The sequence below is a fragment of the Salvelinus fontinalis genome, chromosome 9, assembly GCF_029448725.1.
Source record: "Salvelinus fontinalis isolate EN_2023a chromosome 9, ASM2944872v1, whole genome shotgun sequence".
NCBI classification, from domain to species: Eukaryota; Metazoa; Chordata; class Actinopteri; order Salmoniformes; family Salmonidae; genus Salvelinus; species Salvelinus fontinalis.
In genome coordinates this window covers 39,775,046-39,792,367 of record NC_074673.1, presented here as the reverse complement: position 1 = coordinate 39,792,367, position 17,322 = coordinate 39,775,046, and the positions used below count along the sequence as shown (strand labels likewise).

At 43.1% G+C, this 17,322-nt stretch overlaps 1 protein-coding gene across 1 annotated transcript; it reads right to left on the bottom strand.

The window, feature by feature from the left end:
- Positions 1-1,568: 1,568 nt before the first annotated feature.
- On the bottom strand, positions 1,569-17,065 carry si:dkey-246g23.4 (uncharacterized protein LOC559426 homolog). The gene is made up of 5 exons (XM_055934337.1): positions 16,978-17,065; positions 14,359-14,631; positions 9,645-9,788; positions 7,785-8,654; positions 1,569-2,958 (listed from the first exon to the last, which is right to left on the bottom strand). Exons 2-5 carry the CDS (start codon positions 14,594-14,596, stop codon positions 2,816-2,818), a joined length of 1,395 nt encoding a protein of 464 aa, XP_055790312.1. The 5' UTR covers positions 14,597-14,631; positions 16,978-17,065; the 3' UTR covers positions 1,569-2,815.
- Positions 17,066-17,322: the final 257 nt, after the last annotated feature.

The following is a 17,322-nucleotide window of genomic DNA, read 5'->3' as shown; positions in this document are numbered from 1 at the left end:
TATTTGTGTTGCGCTGTATTTTTGTTTATTATTATCGGATTTTGATTAGCTTTAGTCTTGTGAATTGTATATGCAGGGTTCCCTTGTGAAAGAGACCATGGTCTCAATGGTGACTCCCTGTTTAAATAATAATATAAAAATAAATAATAATAATAATAAATAATAAAATCACTGCCTGAGATTTTGAACTTGAAGCCAAAATATATATTCCACTGATACCATGATTTACGGACTAGAATGGTTGTACAACATCATGGTTAATATACTCAAATAATAGTTTTTCATCTTGGCTTTCAAGATTGTTTAGTTTTCAGTCTTTATTCACTTTGAGTCAAAGATTTTGAACTTTAGCGTTTTAGAACTTTTACAACTTTGTTTAGAACACTCCCCCCAAGTTGACTAATGAAAGACTATAGCTGGTCTTAAACTGCTCATCTGGGAGGGTCTTTGTGCTTGTAGCTGCTCGTTATCCTAACCCCCTGCAGCTGGCCCAATCACAACTCATTAGGACCATTTCCCCATGACCTCCCCCAATCAGTGCCGCCTTTCCACCCCCAGGGAGAGAGGGAGCCATCCCCCTTTAACCTAGGCCTCTACCTACCATTTTCACCCTCCGCCTTATTAACCTTCCTCCCTTTCTGCACACATTTTCCCCCTCCATAATTTCCCCCTTTCATCTCCTTACCAACTTCTCTGTCTGTTTCTTACTTTTCCTTAAATTTTCCTTCATTCCTTCACTCAAACCTCACTCTACCCCTGCTTTTCCTTCCCCTCTCTCTCACTCTGCCTCCAGCTGTCCCTCTCTCCCCTCACACTACAGCTACAGCCGGGAGCCCTTTGAACTCAGGTAGCTGCCCGAAATTCCACAATGTGACCCCTGAAAGCATGGTCAAAGCAAACATTTAAACTTGTAGTTACTATAGCGACATTCTTCGCAGGAGTCCAACAGTGAGGTCAAAGTGAAGGGGGGTTGATTAGGGTTGGGGATGTGGTAGGGACTGGGGGGAATGGGAGGGGAGATGGATCGGAGAACCTATAGAGTTCTTTAGGACTCCAAAGGACTCGGTATTCCTGCTTTATAAGAGTTGAAGTCTGAGGTCACCTGAGGTCCCATGTCCCACTTTTCCAAGGTATCATTCTCTCCTCTCTCCCTGTAATGACAAGGCAGGAGGCCTGTAGGTGAGAACTTTATTTGTCCTACTTTTTACCATCCCTTCATCATAACTTAAGCATATGTGTCACGCTATATCTTTCAGCGGCTGTCTGCATTCAAGCGGATTCCCACAGTTATCTTAATTTGCTGTATAAGCCTACTGTACCATTTGTCCGAGAACAGCACTGAGGGCTTGTATAGTTGAATGAGGAAATGTGATGCTCAGAAAAGTTTTCACGTGGGACCTTGAAGAATGTTTACCTTATACAGTATCAACATGTATTTTTACAATGCATACAATAAGCTCAAACAAGAAAGAGAGATGTGGCGCTAGATAGTTTATACTGGAAAGTGATCGAAAGATGAAACAGACACAACCAGAGAATAGGAGTTTTAGTTCCATGGGATGGAAATGCTGTGGTAATCTGTTTATTTGATCTGGTAGTCTTCTGTAAAAGATAATAGGTGGGCTCTATCACTTGGCAGTCGGTCATTTCATGCACCCAAAGGGTCCTGGTGTGTGTGCGTGCATGTGTACGTGACAGTATGCCTTTGTACGTGCGTGCATGTGTGTGTTTGTTTGCATGTGGTGGGAGATTCCCAAGCAAGTGTTTATGGAACAGCTGGCTTTAGCTAAACCTCAGTTTCTAGTTTATTATTCCTGGTTTATGGAAGGTGACACGTTTATTTAGGCTTATTTGTATTTTTCCAGCAGTAAGATTTTTATCAGAGTGCCTGTGTTATTGCAGTTTTGTGGAGTTTACTTATCTTGGAGGTATATTTTGAAAAAATACTGTAGAGCAGAGTGAATGGAAAGCACTTCATTTGTTGCCTTTGTGAGCAATGTTTCACAGTACACAATCTAATTTCCCCTTAAATGTCTCATGTTGGGAGGATGACAATGAGTTAATGTGTATGTACATATTTGTTCAGCTGTAGCTTTTACAATTTACTACTGCAAAGGTTATTCCGCCTATTACTACTGATCCACTAAACTATTTACAACTGCCAAACTCATTATCTAACTAATTTGAGTTAGTGCCAGCTCCAGCAATAAAGATATTCAGACATGATCCCCACTGAGTGTAGCCATAGACTCTACTTTAAAATACCTCTAAGCTCCACTAGAGGGAGAAAGTGTTATCAAACTTGTCCCAGCTATTTGAATGAGTCATATCAGATGCACTACACATGTCCTACAAAGCATTGTTGTGGAGGATTGCACCTTTTTGGTCATTATCACATTTGATGTTTTGTAGTGAGTCAAAAGTGAATCACTGCATAGTTGTTGTGATAGTTGAGGCCATCTGGTAGAGTTTTCCTTATTAGCTCATTTAAACTCTGTGAAGAAAAGTGGTGTCTGCCAGTGCTGTGAGAGTGAATAAGGCACTAGTTTCTGCAGAAACAGTTTAGATGATAAATCTTCCGAAGAAGGAATGTGATTGTCACTATTCTGTTGAGGTCCTTGTCTGTTCAGCATCGTTGGACTCAGGAAGCTCCCTTTGACCTAGCCCCCCCCGTCTTCTCTCCTCTCCACCTCATTCTCTCACCTACAGTTACAAAGACAATCTCCATCCTCGTACTCCCAGTCTGTACAGTCCTTTTTGCTCTGCTACAGTCCACTTCCACAGCTCCTCCCCCTTCTGGCTGTCCATAGGCGAATCATACATGTCCCTTCCTGGCTGACCCCTGAGCCCTGCGGTTCATCTGGTGCAGCAGGAGCAGGAAGAGGGCAGAGATGATGAGGGCCACGCCTGCCATGAGGAAGCCTGTCCCATAGTCACTCATCTTGTCTATAAGGAATCCTGGGTGAATAAAAGATGGGACACAATTATTACCATTGTCATCTTCCGTAAACATTGGGATATAAGGAATTTGTTCCCCTCACTAAGTATTGCTTTCTATTGTATTGTCATCTTCCGTAAACATTGGGATATAAGGAATTTGTTCCCCTACCTAAGGATTGCTTTCTATTGTATTGTCATCTTCCGTAAACATCGGGATATAAGGAATTTGTTCCCCTCACTAAGGATTGCTTTCTATTGCCACACACTAAGCTGTTTAAGAACACCACAGGCCAACCCATATCTTGCTTTTCACCCTTCCTTTATGTTCGATTCGGCCTACACTGTTCATGTTCCGGGTCAGTTTGACCCATACAGTAAGTACATCAAGCTCATAAATGTATGATTTTAATCTCCTAAAATGTATTTTCTGGTAGCTGAGAATGTCCTTTTTCATATGCTTTTTTCCCTGAGTTGATAGACCAGCTGTTCAATTATTTTTGCTAAATGTTTGATTACTGTACCAAAGTCATAAATTAATCAAATTATGACATCTATGTAATTTCTTACTCATTTTTTTGCCAAACATCAGATCACTGTCCCTCGGCCTTTGAATATCACAGGGAAACATACTTACATCCTTATGATCATCATGGATAGATCTTTACTGCACATAAAACCGTTAGTCTCTAGCACAAAGGTCAAGGTCAAATTTACTTAAAATTGGATTCAGATCAGTGTTGCTGAGCATCTGAGCATCACAGGGAAATCAAACGTATATCTATGTGATCAGCATGGTTGCAACATTCCTGCTCAGAAAGCAGCTTGTTTCTAGTACACACTGCTCAAATGTTATATAGACCAAGGTGAAATTGTGGGTCAAATTCAAATCTGTGTTGCTCACCCTCTGAGCATCATAGAGAAATATACACATATATATATATATATATATATATATATATATATATATATATATATATATATATATATATTACGTGTTTTACAAGCTTGAGATACATACTTAGGAAAGTAAACTCAGCAATAAAAGACCCTGTCTTTCAAAGATAAAGGAGCAGGATCGATTTGGAGGTGGAGGGTCTTTCATGGTCTGGGGCGGTGTGTCACAGCATCATCGGACTGAGCTTGTTGTCATTGCAGGCAATCTCAGCGCTGTGTGTTACAGGGAAGATATCCTCCTCCCTCATGTGGTACCCTTCCTGCAGGCTCATCCTGACAGGACAATGCCACCAGCCATAGTGCTCGTTCTGTGCATGATTTCCTGCAAGATGGGAATGTTAGTGTTCTGCCATGGCCAGCAAAGAGCCCGTATCGCAATCCCATTGAGCACGTCTGGGACCCGTTGGATCGGAGGGTGAGGGCTAGGGCCATTCCCCACACCATATACTGACTGTTACTTTTGATTTTGCCCCCCCCCCCCCCTTTGTTCAGGGACACATTATTCCATTTCTGTTCATCACATATCTGTGGAACTTGTTCAGTATATGTCTCAGTTGTTGAATCTTGTTATGTTCATACAAATATTTACACATGTTAAGTTTGATGAAAATAAACGCAGTTGACAGTGAGAGGAAGTTAAAAAAAATTGCTGAGTTTAGAAGGGTCACTACTTCCAGCGCCGACAGAGATGGCAGCCTTGCTTCGCATTCCTAGGAAACTATGCAGTATTTTGTTTTTTTATGTGTTATTTCTTACATTGTTACCCCAGGAAATCTTATGTTTTATTACAAACAGTTAGGAGGAACTATTGGATATAAGAGCAACGTCAACTCACCAACATTACATCGGAAGGCTGCAGAGGGAGCGGTCTTCTGGTCAGGCCTCCTAGACGGGCACGTCGCGCACCGCTCCAGAGCATACTACTCGCCAATGTCCAGTCTCTTTACAACAAGGTAGACAAAATCCAAGCAAGGGTTGCCTTCCAGAGAGACATCCGAGACTGTAACATTCTTTGTTTAATGGAAACATGGCTCACTCGGGATACGTCATCAGAGTCGGTACAGCCACCTGGTTTCTTCACGCATCGCGCCGACAGAAACAAACATCTCTCCAGTAAGAAGAAGGGCGGGGGTGTATGCCTTATGATTAACGAGACGTGGTGTGATCATAACAACATACAGGAACTCAAGTCCTTTTGTTCACCTGCCATAGAATTCCTTTAGGACTTCCTTTTCAACTCTTACCACTGCTTTTAATCAGGGCAAGGTGACCGGAAACATGACCGAATACGAACAGTGTAGCTATTCCCTCCGCAAGGCAATCAAACAAGCTAAGCCTCAGTATAGAGACAATCACACTGCACACTGCCCTAACCCATCTGGACAAGAGGAATACCTATGTAAGAATGCTGTTCATCGACTACAGCTCAGCATTTAACACCATAGTACCCTCCAAACTCATCATTAAGCTCGACCCCGCTCTGTGCAACTGGGTCCTGGACTTCCTGACGGGCCGCCCCCAGGTGGTGAGGGTAGGAAACAACATCTCCACCCCGCTGATCCTCAACACAGGGGCCCCACAAGGGTGCTTGCTCAGCCCTCTCCTGTACTTCCTGTTCACCCATGACTGCGTGGCCATGCACGCCTCCAACTCAATCATCAAGTTTGCAGACGACACTACAGTGGTAGGCTTGATTACCAACAACGACGAGATGGCTTACATGGAGGAGGTGAGGGCCCTCGGAGTGTGGTGTCAGGAAAATAACCTCACACTCAATGTCAACAAAACAAAGGAGATGATTGTGGACTTCAGGAAACAGCAGAGGGAGCAGCCCCCTATCCACATAAATGGAACAGGAGTGGAGAAGGTGGAAAGCTTTAAGTTCCTAGGTGTACACATCACGGACAAACTGAAATGGTCCACCCACACAGACAGCGTGGTGTAGAAGGCACAGCAGCAACAACCACCCGAGCCACTGCCTGTTCACCTCGCTATCATCCAGAAGGCGAGGTCAGCACAGGTGCATCAAAGCAGTAACCGAGAGACTGAAAAACAGCTTCTATCTCAAGGCCATCAGACTGTTAAACAGCCATCACTAACTTTGAGTGGCTGCTGCCAACATACTGACTCATCTCTAGCCACTTTATTAATGAAAAATTGCTGTAATAATTGTATCACTAGCCACTTTAAACAATGCCACTTTATATAATGTTTACATACCCTACATTACTCATCTCATATGTATATACTGTACTGTATACCATCTACTGCATCTTGCCTATGCCGTTTGGCCATCGCTAATTCATATATCTGTATGTACATATTCTTATTCATTCCTTTGCACTTGTGTGTATAAGGTAGTTGTTGTGAAATTGTTAGATTACTTGTTAGATAATACTGCAGGGTCGGAACTAGAAGCACAAGCATTTCGCTACACTCACATTAACATCTGCTAACCATGTGTAGTTGACAAATCTATTTTGATTTGATTTGGTTTGATTTGGTGGAAAATTACTTAAAATATAATTGTAGTAATTTCAAACTCTGTTCCAGGTCAAATTTCCCCGGGAACATAAGGGAAGGGATAATCAACATAAAACTTGATTTAGCTACATTTTCTTTATCCTAATAGCCTTGTAAATGAACTTGAAACAGAATTTGGTGATCTGATATTTTGATACTGTGCTATTCCAAAGAGCTTTAATTGTGTTGATAATGATCCCTGGGCTGTAGTCTCTCTGCTAAGCCCCCCTCTCTCTCTCAGCAGTAGTGTTTAATCAGAGGAAGGAGTAATGGAGAAATAGAGAGAGAAAGGACTTCCGGCAACTGGGTGGAACTCAACTCTGGCTGAGAAACAATATGGTTCCCTCTTACAAACTGGATCAGGCCTACATTCTTTTACAAAGCAATTACACGGATCGTTATGATACAGTGAAAACTACATTCCTTCCTCCTGAAATCCAGCCTCTCCAACTTCAACAACTCACGTCTCTTCTCTATTACTGACAGGAAAATGATAAACTCAGTTAATTGTCTCCTGGTATAGCTATAGCCACAATTAAAGTCATGTTTTTTCTTTGGTGACCGGGCCAGAGCTTGACATAAGAGATTTTTCCACCTGATGTAGTGTTGAAGGTGCTCTGAGGCAAAACACTTTCTGGCATGCCCCGAGCTGTGTGGTGCTAAGCCAAGCCCTGATTTGGCAGCCTATATTTACTGTTATTGTTTAGACCAGAGGGGTAAAATATTACCACCTCAGTAATCAGCCCCAAATGCTATGGTTATCAGAGCTTTTCTGAAGGCAGTGGGGCACGTCTATTATACTGTTGGTATTCTTCCACTATGTTGTATTGTGTGTTTTTGGTCTGTGCTCCAACAGAGTTAACATTTAAGAGTACCTTTGCTATTTATATTTTTACCCAATGCTGTGCATGCAGTTGTTCACAAGGTCTATGAAGAATCATGGTCTGTGAAACATTATTTTACATTCAGACAAAGAGCTGGAGTGGAGTGTGTGTGCTAGAAGAGGAAGTCAATGGAGAGGAAACCCATCCCAGAGAAATACATTTATTATGGGGTCAATAGCCCATGAAATTAACTGTAATGCACAATGATATATATTTGTGCACCGTCTCTGAATATAGGATCTCTGTATATGAATGTTAGTAAAAGCCATCATCTACTGGAGAATGACCATTCGAAGAAAGAGCTCAAATCCCTCAATGGTTAGCTACATGAAGTGATGTTCAATTAAAACCAGAACATGGTTACAGTAATCACACGGTTCATAACTCAAGGTTACATTTTCTATAAGCAAATGCCTTTTGGAATTGCACAACCAGAGACAAGGTCATAGAGAATACCCTTGAGCTAATGACAGATAAGCTTACCTGCGATGGGCGGCCCCAGGAGGCCACCGCTGCTGCGGATGAGCATGAAGAAGCCGAGGGCACTCCCCAGCCGCTGCACGCCTACCACCTCAGCCAGCACGGTGATGTGGATGGAGACGGTGGCCCCGTACACCAGGCCATAGGCTGAACTGAAGGCAGCCAGCTCAAGGAAGGAGGAGGCGAGGGGACACAGCAGCAGGACTATACCCAGCAAGATCACAGTGGCAGTCAGCTGCTGCACCATCTCCACTAGATGCAGGTTGGCCACCCAACCGAAGAACACCCGGCCCGTCAGGTCCAGAACTGCTGAGATGGACATGAGGGCAGTAGCCTGGTACTCCTCCACTCCCTGGCTCCGGGCATAGGGCACAAGGAAGAGGGCCGGGGCAAAAAAGCCCAAAGCAGCAAACACCCCGAACATGGAGTAGACCATGAAGCGGGGGTTGGTGATGAGTGTGTAGTCCACGTAGCGCAGGACTTTGCTCCATAGCTCAGCCTTTCTGGCCTTCTGGGCTTGGGCCTTACCTGTCACCTCCACTGTCCCTTCAGAGCTAGATTTAGTCTGGGGCAAGGCATCCAACGTCAAGTCTCCTTCCTCCTCTCTGACCTCCTTGGGAAGCAGCTTAGTGGGGGTGTTCAGGGGGCGCAGTAACATCCCACAAACACACAGGTTGAGCTGCAGGCCCCCCAGCACTAGCATGGCCCCCCTCCAGGAGTAGTGGTCCACCAGCAGCTGGAACAGGGGAGTAAACAGGAAGGTGATGATGCACTCTCCAGCGCTGGCCAAGGCGTTGGCCATGGGCCTCCTCTTCTCAAAATACCAGCCCACCATGGTCACTGTGGGGGTCCAGGTCAGGGCATAACCAAAACCTACAGGGTAAGTAAAGACCATAGCACTGTATGTGGGACTGGATAAATAATTAATTTAAGGAAAGATTGGGATTGGGGGGTTGAACTTATTAGAAACATAGTTTAATTGCAGTCAATTCTCATAAATCATGAACAGAATGCATCAATGACTCGTATTTCCTACAACTTTCTGAAGAAGTAACGTCTGTTTCAATGCGCCTGTGTGATGTTGTGTAGCCAGTTAGCTTAGCATGCCTAAACAGTCATTTCTAAAAAGGCTTTCCCCAAAAACCTTCTCAATGAAATGTTGACTAGGCCTACCTGGCAGAATGATATCGTGATGATTTGTATCATCGGGTGGGCATTTGTTTTGCAAACTCTTCCCATCACATGAAACACCGCTACAAGAACCGCTACAGACATCTAGCGCTAGCCAAACTCAATGGTCTCTAGCTGGTGCACAGTTGAATTAAAGGTCATCTACACCTTCACCCCCCCAAAAAATCTGATTTTCCCCAGACCTCAAAAGTGGTCTCCTGATTTAGTGTAAACATTTTTGTGAACTTATAACATCAAATGTGGTTATTTTTCTATTTTAAAAAAGTGTGTTGTTGAGAGTGAAAAATAGACAAAAATTGGGAAAAATCCCAAACCTGGAAAAAAAAATCTGAGAAAATGGAATTTGGCAAAAAATATTATAAATAATGTTAATTATCATGCTCTATGTATTCCTGTCTGGGGAGACTGAGATTAACATTACATGTCATGATAAACCTTAAGCGCAGACCAAGGAGCCCAACTCCCCCTGCCCTAGGACACTATTTTCTCTATCTATTGTGGTTTAGAAAGTAAGGAGTATTGAGATGAATTAAATGCGTATTATCTACTTGTTATTCACAACAACAATAAAAAACTAAAAAAAGTGAAAAAAAGTTTTATCACTTTTTGGGTCCTAACTAATTTTCATACCTGATCTATGTGTGTTTGTATCTATACTGTCAGACCACTTACCGGTTAGGAGCCCAACAGTGATGTAAAGTTGAACCAGGTTCTGGGCGTAAGCCCCGGCCACCATCCCCACACAGCTCAGTAGACCTCCTATCATCACCACGGCCCGGTGGCTGTAGCGAGCACTCAGAGCAGACGCCATGGGGGCTAAACAGGGAAACACAGGAGAGACAGTCAGACTAACCATCAAAACTTTGTGAAAGACAAATGCAGCCAAGAGTTCTAAACTGATGTGAAGTTTACAGTGCTGATGACATTTCCATATTCTATTGTAATCCTGCTAATCTGCACTCTCATCTGATTGCAACTAGTTTGATTCATTTATCTGTTTCTCATCAACACATCTTGGTGCTCTTCATGTACACTCCATTTCTTTTATAGATGTATTTTCTCGTGGTTTTTACTCTTTGACTGAGGTGGCATCAATTACACACTCCGAAAGCTCAGGTCAGAAATGAGAGTGGTGAGCTTCAGCAAAACATAACTGTGCTTCTAGGGTGGGGGTCTGGCGACTAGGCGATTTATTTTTGCTTTTTCTTAAGATTTCATGCACAAGATTACTTTTTAATATATCACTTAACAACACTACAGCTAGCAAGATGGAATGTTAATGGGATGAATGGCCAAAATAAACGAGTGACCTGCTTAGATTACTTTTGTAGACATAACATTTATGTTATATTTATTCAAGAGTCCCACCTAAAATAATCTGATGCCCAAAGATTTGCAAACAGGCATTATGTTGCAGTGTCATCCTCTGTAGAGCCCAACACTCGTGGCTCTCTTGTTGTCATGAGACGCAGCTTAACATGGACTGTTCTGGGAAAATATGGTAGCGCTGACGGTAGGATATCATATATCATATAACAAAACTGCAACCTCAGGTAGGAAAATGGCTTTCATATCAGTATATGCTCTAACCCAGTATGAGCCTACTATTTTTTTATCTAACCGTGTTGGTGGCAAATATTACAGATTTTTCTCTGATCATACGTGTGGATATGAATGCCATTTTATTAACTTTGGCCACCAATCTCAAATGGCTTTCACACCCGTGTCGGTGGCATTTAGCAACCTGGTCAGGGATTTTAATCTTACTGACATATTCCTACGTCTAGACAATTTTGTTTTTACTCTGCTAGACATAAATCCTACTCCAGAACTGCATACTCAGATATTCATAATGCATCGATATGCCCATGTCCACTTTCTGATCATAGCTTAGTCAGAGCATCGGCATTTCAATGTAACGTTAATAAAGAACAAACCATTTTGTACTCTATTTGAAAACAAACTAGTTTAACTAACACAGATTGTTGGGTCTGTTGAAGATGTCCTTATCCAGCTCAGCATTCAACACCATAGTGCCTCCCAAGCTCATTACTAAGCTAAGGACCCTGGGACTGAACACATCCCTCTGCAACTGGATCCTGGACTTCCTGACAGGACAACCCCAGGTGGTGAGGGTAGGCAACAACTTATCCGCCACGCTGACTCTCAATACGGGGGCCTCTTAAGGGTGCATTCTTAATCCCCTCCTGTACTGCCTGTTACCCCACAACTGTGTGGCCAAGCACAACTCCAACACCATCATTAAGTTTGCCCGACGACACAACGGTGGTAGGCCTGATCACCGACGATGATGAGACAGCCTATAGGAGGGAGGTCAGAGACCTGGCAGTGTGGTGCCAGGACAACAACCTCTCCCTCAACGTCAGCAAAACAAAGGAGTTGATTGTGGGCACAGGAAACGGAGGGCTGAGCATGCCCCCATTTACATCGACAGGGCTGCAATGGAGCGGGTTGAGAGCTTCAAGTTCTTTGGTGTCCACATCACTAAGGATCTATCGTGGTCCAAACACACCAACACAGTTGTGAAGAGGGCATGACAACGCCTCTTCCCACCCAGGATGCGGAAAATATTTGGCATGGGCCCTCAGATCCTCAAAAAGTTCTACAGCTGCACCATTGAGAGCATCTTGACTGGCTGCATCACCACATGGTATGGCAACGGCTATCCTACCTCAAGGTGCTATAGAGGGTAATGCGGATGGCCCAGTACATCACGGGGTTCAAGCTCCCTGCCATTCAGGACTTTTACACCATGCAGTGTCAGAGGAAGTCCCTAAAAATTGACAACGACTCCAGCCACCCAAGTCATAGACTGTTCTCTCTGTTACTGCTTGGCAAACTGTACCGATACACCAAGTCTGGAATCAAACAGGACCCTGAACATACATAAGACTGCTAAATAGTTAATTAAATAGTTAATCAAATAGATACCCTGACTATCTGCACTGACGCTTTTTGCAATAACTTTTTGGACTCGTTATATATGCTGCTAGTAATGTTAATTATCTGTCACTTTATTCCTAGTTATATATACACTACCGGTCAAAGGTTTTAGAACACCTACTCATTCAAGGGTTTTTCTTTATTTTTACTATTTTCTACATTGGGATTTTTAACCAAAAAGGAGAGTGATGGATGACTGGCATCCACAATCCCCCAACCTCAACCAAATTGAGATGGTTTGGGATGAGTCGGACCACAGAGTGAAGGAAAAGCAGCCAACAAGTGCTCAGCATATGTGTGAACTCCTTCAAGACTGTTGGAAAAACATTCCAGGTGAAGCTGGTTGAGAGAATGCCAAGAGTGTGCAAAGCTGTCATCAAGGCAATGGGTGGCTATTTGAAGAATCTCAAATATAAAATATATTTTGATTTGTTTAACACTTCTTTGATTACTACATGATTCCATATGTGTTATTTCAAAGTTGTGATGTCTACACTATTATTATACAATGTAAAAAACAGTAAAAATAAAGAAAAACCCTTGAATGAGTAGGTGTGTCCAAACTTTTGATTGGTACTGTAGGTGTCCCTACATCACCCTGGCAAAAGCTGTTCAGCTGCTTACAACCCTATACTGACACCTGGTGGCTAATATCTCAGAAGACTGACATTAAAATTTGATTTATTTATTTATTTCACCTTTATATAACCAGGTAGGCCAGTTGAGAACAAGTTCTCATTTACAACTGCGACCTGGCCAAGATAAAGCAAAGCAGTGCGACAAAAACAACACAGTTACAAATGGGATAAACAAACATACAGTCAATAACACAATAGAAAAATCTGTATACAGTGTGTGCAAATGAAGGAAGGAGGTAAGGCAATAAATAGGCCAATTGTGGGAAAGTAATTACAATTTAGCAATTAAACACTGAAGGGATATATGTGCAGATGAGGATGTGCAAGTAGAAATACTGGTGTGCAAAAGAGCAGAAAAACAAAAACAAATATGGGGATGAGGTAGGTAGTTGGTTGGATGAGCTATTTACAGATGGGCTGTGTACAGTTGCAGCGATCGGTAAGCTGCTCTGACAGCTGACGCTTAAAGTTAATGAGGGAGATGTAAGTCTCCAACTTCAGTGATTTTTGCAATTCGTTCCAGTCATTGGCAGCAGAGAACTGGAAGGAAAAGCGGCCAAAGGACGTGTTGACCAGTGAAATATACCTGCTGGAGCGCGTGCTACGGGTGGGTGTTGCTTTGGTGACCAGTGAGCTGAGATAAGGCGTAGCTTTACCTAGCAAAGACTTATAGATGACCTGGACCCAGTGGGTTTGGCAATGAATATGTAGCAAGGACCAGCCAACAAGAGCATACAGGTTGCAGTGGTGGGTAGTATATGGGGCTTTGGTGACAAAACAGATGGCATTGTGATAGACTGCATCCACTTTGCTGAGTAGAGTGTTGGAGGCTATTTTGTAAATGACATCGCTGAAGTCAAGGATCGGTAGGATAGTCAGTTTTACAAGGGTATGTTTGGCAGCATGAGTGAAGGAGGCTTTGTTGCAAAATAGGAAGCCGATTCGAGATTTAACTTTGGATTGGAGATGCTTAATGTGAGTCTGGAAGGAGAGTTTACAGTCTAGCCAGACACCTAGGTATTTATAGTTGTCCACATATTCTAAGTCAGAACTGTCCAGAGTAGTGATGCTAGTCGGGTGGGCGGGTGCTGGCAGCGATCAGTTGAAGAGCATGCATTTCGTTTTACTAGCATTTAAGAGCAGTTGGATGCCACAGAAGGAGAGTTGTAATGGCGTTGAAGCTCGTTTGGAGGTTTGTTAACACAGTGTCCAAAGAAGAGCCAGATGTATACAGAATCGTGTCGTCTGCGTAGAGGTGGGTCAAAGAATCACCCGCAGCAAGAGCGACATCGATATATACAGAGAAAAGAGTCAGCCCGAGAATTGAACCCTGTGGCACCCCCGTAGAGACTGCCAGAGGTCCGGACAACAGGCCCTCCGATATGACACACTGAACTCTATCTGAGAAGTAGTTAGTGAACCAGGAGAGGCAGTCATTAGAAAAACCAAGGCTTTTGAGTCTGCTGATAAGAATACGATGATTGACAGAGTCGAAAACCCTGGCCAGGTCGATGAAGACGGCTGCACAGTACTGTCTTTTATCGATGGCGGTTATGATATCATAAACATAAACTGACATAAACATGTAGTAGAAATGAGTATAGTAGTAATAGTCAAAGAAATGTCCAGAAGTGTTGGAGCCTATATTTTGATCCATGTTTGCCTTGAATAATACTAGTTTAACTCACTCAGATTTCACTTTAAAGACAGTCCGATTTCATTAGACAAGTCAAGGACAATTCAAGGAAAATCATGTTTTAATTGCCTTCGAATAAGGTTCTCACCTCCACAGTGTATGGTTGCCACAGTGATGGATGTAATCCACGAGGTTCCTGTTGCTGTGGCCTCAAAGTAGCTGTGGATCTCCATGTAGAACACTCCGAAGGCCTTGATCACTCCAAAGGTCAGCCCAAACACCAGGAAGCAGGCCAGCAGGATGAACCATCCGTAGCCTCCATCAGGGGGGCCCACCGTAAGCTGCTGTCGCTCCCGCACAGTCCCACTCTTCACTGGGGAGTCCATCTCCAACCTTAGGCTGACAGGCTCTTCTCAAGCATCTATGGTAAGATACAGTAATAGATAAGTTAATATGAATTTGTTCTTATATCTGCCCATACCGTTTAAACAGGTGTTGTTGTGACTCCATTTTTTAAATCGTTTTTTTAAATTTAACCTTTATTTAACCAGGTAGGTCAGTTGAGAACAAGTTCTCATTTACAACTGCGACCTGGCCAAGATAAAGTAAAGCAGTGCGACACAACACAGGGTTACAAATGGGATAAACAAAAGTTCAGTCAATAACACAATAGAAAGGTCTATATACAGTGTGTGCAAATGTAGTAAGATTAGGTAAGTAAGGCAATAAATAGACCATAATGGCGAATAAGATATAAGGCTCCAACTTCAGTGATTTTTGCAATTCGTTCCAGTCATTGGCAACAGAGAACTGGAAGGAAACGCGGCCAAAGAGGAGTTGGCTTTGGGGATGACCAATGAAATATACCTGCTGGAGCGCGTGCTGCGGGTGGGTGTTGCTATGGTGACCAGTGAGCTGAGATAAGGCGGGCTTTACCTAGCATAGACTTATAGATGACCTGGAGCCAGTGGGTTTGGCAATGAATATGAAGTGAGGGCCAGCCAACGATAGCATACAGGTCGCAGTGGTGGGTAGTATATGGGGCTTTGGTAACAAAATGGATGGCACTGTGATAGACTGCATCCAATTTGCTGAGTAGAGTGTTGGAGGCTATTTTGTAAATGACATCGCCGAAGTCAAGGATCGGTAGGATAGTCAGTTTTACGAGGGTATGTTTGGCAGCATGAGTGAAGGAGGCTTTGTTGGGAAATAGGAAGCCGATTCGAGATTTAATTTTGGATTGGAGATGATTAATGTGAGTCTGGAAAGAGAGTTTACAGTGTAACCAGACACCTAGGTATTTGTAGTTGTCCAGTAGCGAGAGCGACATCATTGATGTATACAGATAAAAGAGTCGGCCCGAGATTCGAACCCTGTGGCACCCCCATAGATTTGACACACTGAACTCTATCTGAGAAGAAGTTTGTGAACCAGGCGAGGCAATCATTTGAGAAACCAAGGCTGTTGAGTCTGCCGATAAGAATGCGGTGATTGACAGAGTCGAAAGCCTGGCCAGGCTAATGAAGACGGCTGCACAGTATTGTCTTTTATTGATGGAGGTTATGATATCGTTTAGGACCTTCAGCGTGGCTGAGGTGCACCCATGACCAGCTCGGAAACCAGATTGCATAGCGGAGATGTAACGCTCGTCCTCCTCCTCGTCTGAGGATGAGCAAGGATCGGACCAATATGCAGCATGGGTTGAATACATAATGATTTATTTTGAAGATGAAAACGAAGAACACTTGACAAAATACAAAATAACAAAACGACGTGAACAGACCTGTACTTGAGAACATAAACCAAGAACGCACGAACAGGAACGTGCACACGAACGAACGAACGAAAACAGTCCCGTGTGGCACAAACACTGACACAGGAACAATCCCCCACAAACAAACAGTGAGAACAGCCTACCTAAATATGGTTCTCAATCAGAGGAAATGTAAAACACCTGCCCCTGATTAAGAACCATATCAGGCTAATACAACGAACCCAACATAGAAACACATAACATAGAATGCCCACCCCAACTCACGCCCTGACCATACTAAACAAATACAAAACAAGGGAAAACAGGTCAGGAAAATGACAGGAGAAGGTACGGTGGTCTCAGACAGTGATCTCAGTGCTATTACACAGGTAACTTGACCTTAGTTTCATCACTTATTGCCTCACAATAGCAAGACTTGAATTAATCATTATCACACCTTTTGTGGAATTATCAGTCTTGTTGTTAAAGCTCCCTCACAGTCATACTGATTCCCACGTAAAATAGCCTTTGAGTGACCAAAACATCACCCATAATATTTTTATGTACTTTTTCTCTCATGTCAAACTATCAGGAAGTCTGAAAAGAGTGGGAGGGGAGCTAATAGTCTGAATGGGCGGGGAGCTCAACTTTTACTCACAGTTCTTTGAATTGCCTACGTCAAGCAATGTGTGCTCGATGCTGCAGTAAGATCGCCTCAAGCTAATTTGCTGATACACAAAGAACTCAAACAAATTGAAATTGCAACATCCAGTCCTGTCATACATCACATCATGGTTTCACTGTTCACGACCTTTAAGTAATCTACACCAGAGTACAACAGATGTGTGAAGTGCATCCTTCAACACAGCATTATTATTGCCATCTGAAATAGTTGCCAGCTTCGCTGAACTCCAGAGATATTGCCAGAACTTTAAATAGCGGAAATATTACAATGCAATTTCTATTAATTGTTGCAACAGGTGTTATGAGATAACATCTGAAAAAGTCACTGACCTGCCATTACCAGAGGTACATTATAAGAGCTACTGTATGGATGGTTTAGCTGCCATAGTGGTCTGATGAGTGGTTGGCTCAGTCAGTCCTGATCTGTAGGTAGAAAGATCACACTGACACTCACCAGCACAGACACCACATTAACTCTCCGCCAGGATACAAAGGTTAAAGATGGGGCAGAGAGAGGGGGGGGGGGGGGGTTGCAATACCTCACTCTACAAGGAGTTGGACTAATATAGTTCATGAACATAGTTGAGCATGCAAAGATCATCTGCAGAGGACTTCCTATAAAGTAGGGGAAACTTTCCATTATAAAAGGAATAAGGGGTTTATAAGGCCAGTGTG